Source organism: Buceros rhinoceros, unplaced genomic scaffold (genome assembly GCF_000710305.1).
Source record: "Buceros rhinoceros silvestris isolate BGI_N320 unplaced genomic scaffold, ASM71030v1 scaffold42606, whole genome shotgun sequence".
NCBI classification, from domain to species: domain Eukaryota; kingdom Metazoa; phylum Chordata; class Aves; order Bucerotiformes; family Bucerotidae; genus Buceros; species Buceros rhinoceros.
This window is the reverse complement of record NW_010418931.1, coordinates 10,215-13,678: the sequence shown is the minus strand read 5'-3', so window position 1 is coordinate 13,678 and position 3,464 is coordinate 10,215. Positions and strand designations below refer to the sequence as shown.

At 44.0% G+C, this 3,464-nt stretch overlaps 1 protein-coding gene across 1 annotated transcript in view; it reads left to right on the top strand.

The window, feature by feature from the left end:
• Positions 1-7: 7 nt before the first annotated feature.
• Positions 8-3,464, top strand: part of ZCCHC9 (zinc finger, CCHC domain containing 9) — a gene marked incomplete at its 5' end in the record, with an annotated part of 5,337 nt that continues 1,880 nt past the window's right edge. The window contains 4 exons of the mRNA XM_010138704.1: positions 8-268; positions 1,378-1,528; positions 1,687-1,779; positions 2,905-2,973. Of these exons, the coding sequence (XP_010137006.1) occupies positions 8-268; positions 1,378-1,528; positions 1,687-1,779; positions 2,905-2,973 (574 nt within the window). The remainder of the gene's footprint in view (positions 269-1,377; positions 1,529-1,686; positions 1,780-2,904; positions 2,974-3,464) is intronic.

Genomic DNA, 3,464 nt, shown 5'->3' with positions numbered 1-3,464 from the left:
GAGCGGCCCCCGGGGACGGGAGGGCTGCGCCGGGCCCCTCCCCCTGAAGAAGGAGCAGGAGAAGAGGAAGAAGAACAAGAAGAAGAAGGACTACGTGAACGAGGACGTTAACGGGTTTGCAGCATTCCTGAAGCAGAGCTCACAGGGCGGTGAGGTGTCCGGGGCAGACGGCGCCGAGCTGGAGCGGGAGTTAGCAATAGCCTTGAAGAAGGACAAGCGGCGGGAGGGTCGGAGGCTGAAGAGGCAACAGATGAAGAGAAATGCCATGGTGAGCTTTGCCTCGAGTCGTGGGTGTGCCTATCCGTGACAGCTCCTTAAAGACCGGGGGAAAGCTCTGTGTGAGAAAGACAGATGCCTCACTCTCCACTGATCCTGCAGGGCGGTGGTGCAGTAAGGAGGCCAGCGCCTTACCTGCTGGAAGCATAGTCTGTGCTGAGGGACATTTCGAGTTAATGGCTTCAAAAGAAACAATGAATTTCAGTTTCAGTCTTAGCCTTCAGCATGGCTTTCCCAGTTCATGCTGCGCTTTGATGAATTCCCAGCCAGTCTTGTCTCCTGGATGTTTCTGTATGTAATTTGTCAGTACAATGTTCTTGCAGTTTTGGGGCCTCTTTCTCCAGTGTCTTCTGCTTGAGGACTGGCGTGAGATCTCTAATGAGACTGTCTGAAAGCAGTTATCTCACCACACACATACACAATCACCATAAACTTACACTGAAAGTAATCTGTGAACTTAGTAAAGAGTGTTACTACTGGTTAACCTGAGATATACAAGTTCTTTCTGAGTAATTTATAGGACTGTTGCAACATTGCTTATATTTACCCAATCGCTAACTGCAGCAGTACTTAAAAGAGACTGGGGAACGTGCTGTGGTGAAAATCAGGTGTTGTCATTCACCCAGGGGACTGGGTTGTCAATGAATGAACACTCTACGAAGTGTGTTGTTGGTAAAAGGAGAGGAGAACCCATAATAGTATGGTTTAATGGTATAGGCCACTGACAGTTACTCTGTGACAGGACACTGTCTCTTTTCTCTAGCTATTTTTCTCTGAGGAGAAAGTCCCTTGATACGTTTGCCTCCTGAAGAGCTGGAAGGCCTGGTGAGACTAGGGTTTTCAGGTCATGGAGTGCCATTCACGGAACCTTGTCTTTTTATGTTAGAGGAACTTCAAATCTCAACACTAGAGATGCATAATCTGATAGAACCCTCAAGGTCTCAGCCAAGAGAAATAGTGGTCTAGTAAAACCTACTGGCTTCAGATGATTATTAGATTATAGAAGTAAGTGAATTCTTTAGTAATGTCACCTGTAAGTGCTGTGTTTTGCCATGTGACTGGTCTATAAAAATGCATGTAACGTAATTTTTATTTTCAAAGGTATGTTTCCACTGTAGAGAACCTGGCCATGGTGTTGCTGATTGTCCTGCAGTACTTGAGAGTCAAGATATGGGTGCAGGAATCTGTTACCGGTGCGGTTCCACAGAACATGACATCAGCAAATGCAAAGCAAAAATAGATCCAGCAGTTGGTATGTACCAGAAATCTGTATTATAACAATGAATCTAACTGTTCAAGAGACAGTATCATCTTTATAGTAAAATAAATATTCTCATTGTAGCACGTTCAGTAGTTGTCTGTGACTACAGAGTTTTTAATGTGGATCATAAACTCTATGGGATTTTGCAGGGGCGTTTCCGTATGCAAAATGTTTCATCTGTGGTGAGATGGGGCATCTGTCAAGGTCCTGTCCAGATAATCCCAAGGGATTATATGCCGAAGGTGAGTGCACTCATTTACTAAAATCAAAACACATTTTTCATACTTAGCTGATACAGAACAAAGTAACATTGCAAGTGAAGGAGGATCTGACTAAAAGGAATGTCTTTTTACTCTTGATAAAAGGAGATTAATTCTGGGGAATGCAGCGTTAATACTGATTACGTGAGGATTTCTGTTTTACTTGTAAGCTTAAACAATGAGATGAGATGCTGAGTATGAGTCAGTGTGTATTTAAATATACATATACCAAAGTAGGGGGTAGAAACATACTTTTATACTATGGTCGAAGACTTTGGGAGGTGTTAATGCATTAAAAAAAAGAACTCCTACTAGAAAGAGAAAATCTTCAGTTTAAGTGACCTTAATGAGAAGTGTTATCTAAGTCTGAAGGTGACCTGACAGTGCTAAGTTAATGGTTGGACTCAATGATCCTAAAGGTCTAAACAATTCTATAATTCTTTAATTTCACTCAGATTCTGCTCTATGTGATTTTTCTGTTGGCACTAATAAATAGCATTCTCTCTCCCAGGCTCTCCCAGTCCAAACCTGAAGTCTGCCAAACTCAGAAGGGTGATCTTACAGCACAGTTAAATGGGAAGAAAAAGCCCTTTGCTTCCAAAGTTTGGATTATGAGTAGAATTTGTATTTCCTATTTCAGCACCTCCTCTCAGGAGCTCCTATTAATTTCATAATCTCCTTTGAGTATGAGTTTCAGCAGAATTTGGTTTCTCTCTCAAAAAGAGAGCTTCCCCAGGTCAGAAATGTGCGTTATGTGGTGACTGGAATTTGTAGTACACGGTGCTTTGCAGAGTAGTGTGGTCACGAACAGCTCTGTCCATCAAGGACAAAGGGACAGGGGACGCTGTGTTCACACAGCTCCAAAGCTGGCTGCTGTCGGGTCCACCCATTAGATTGTTCTGCCAGGGAGTGCAGGCAGGTCCATAGGGACAGTTTCCTCATCTTATTTACAGGTTGTCAGCCACACAGACATGTAGAATGAGATGTTTCAGTATACTTACAAGAAAAAAACAGAGTAAGAGGGTTGTTTTCCTTTTGGGTTTTTCCTGGGTTTAGTTTTCATTTCATTTCATTTCATTTTCCCAGATTAACTTTCTCTCTCACCAGGTGGCAGCTGCAGACTTTGTGGCTCTGTGGAGCACTTCAGAAAAGACTGTCCAGAAAAGCAGAACGCGGGTGAGTTGCAGCGGAGTGTACAGCGTGGAGCCTGAGTGCTCAGTTCAGCCATATTTATCTACTATTTTGCCTGGCTTTGGTTGGGAGGAAGGGTTTTGAGAAGAGAACTTGGAAGCAGTGAGGGTGACCTTTCTTTGGAAATGAGTGCTTGTGCGGAGGGAACGTGGAGGAGGCATTCACTTGCAGTGCAAAACTTTCTGTTAAAAAAATAATCTACCTTGCGGGTTTCTGAAGGTACTGTGAGGTAATGTGTGCTTGTTAGGCAGCGTTAGTGCTGCTGTTCACAACCTCGCACTTGTAGAACAAAACTGGTTTTCCTTTCCACAATTCCTGCGTGAAGCGGTGGAACTGAATATAATGTCAGTTTGCCGGCTGGTGGTACCGGCAGCTTGTAAAGGCAGCGTATGCAAGCCAGTGTTCAAGTCGTTCCCGAAGGGAGAGGAGGAGAAGACAGGAGACGTGTCCAACAGGAAGACCTGGCTAATAAGATG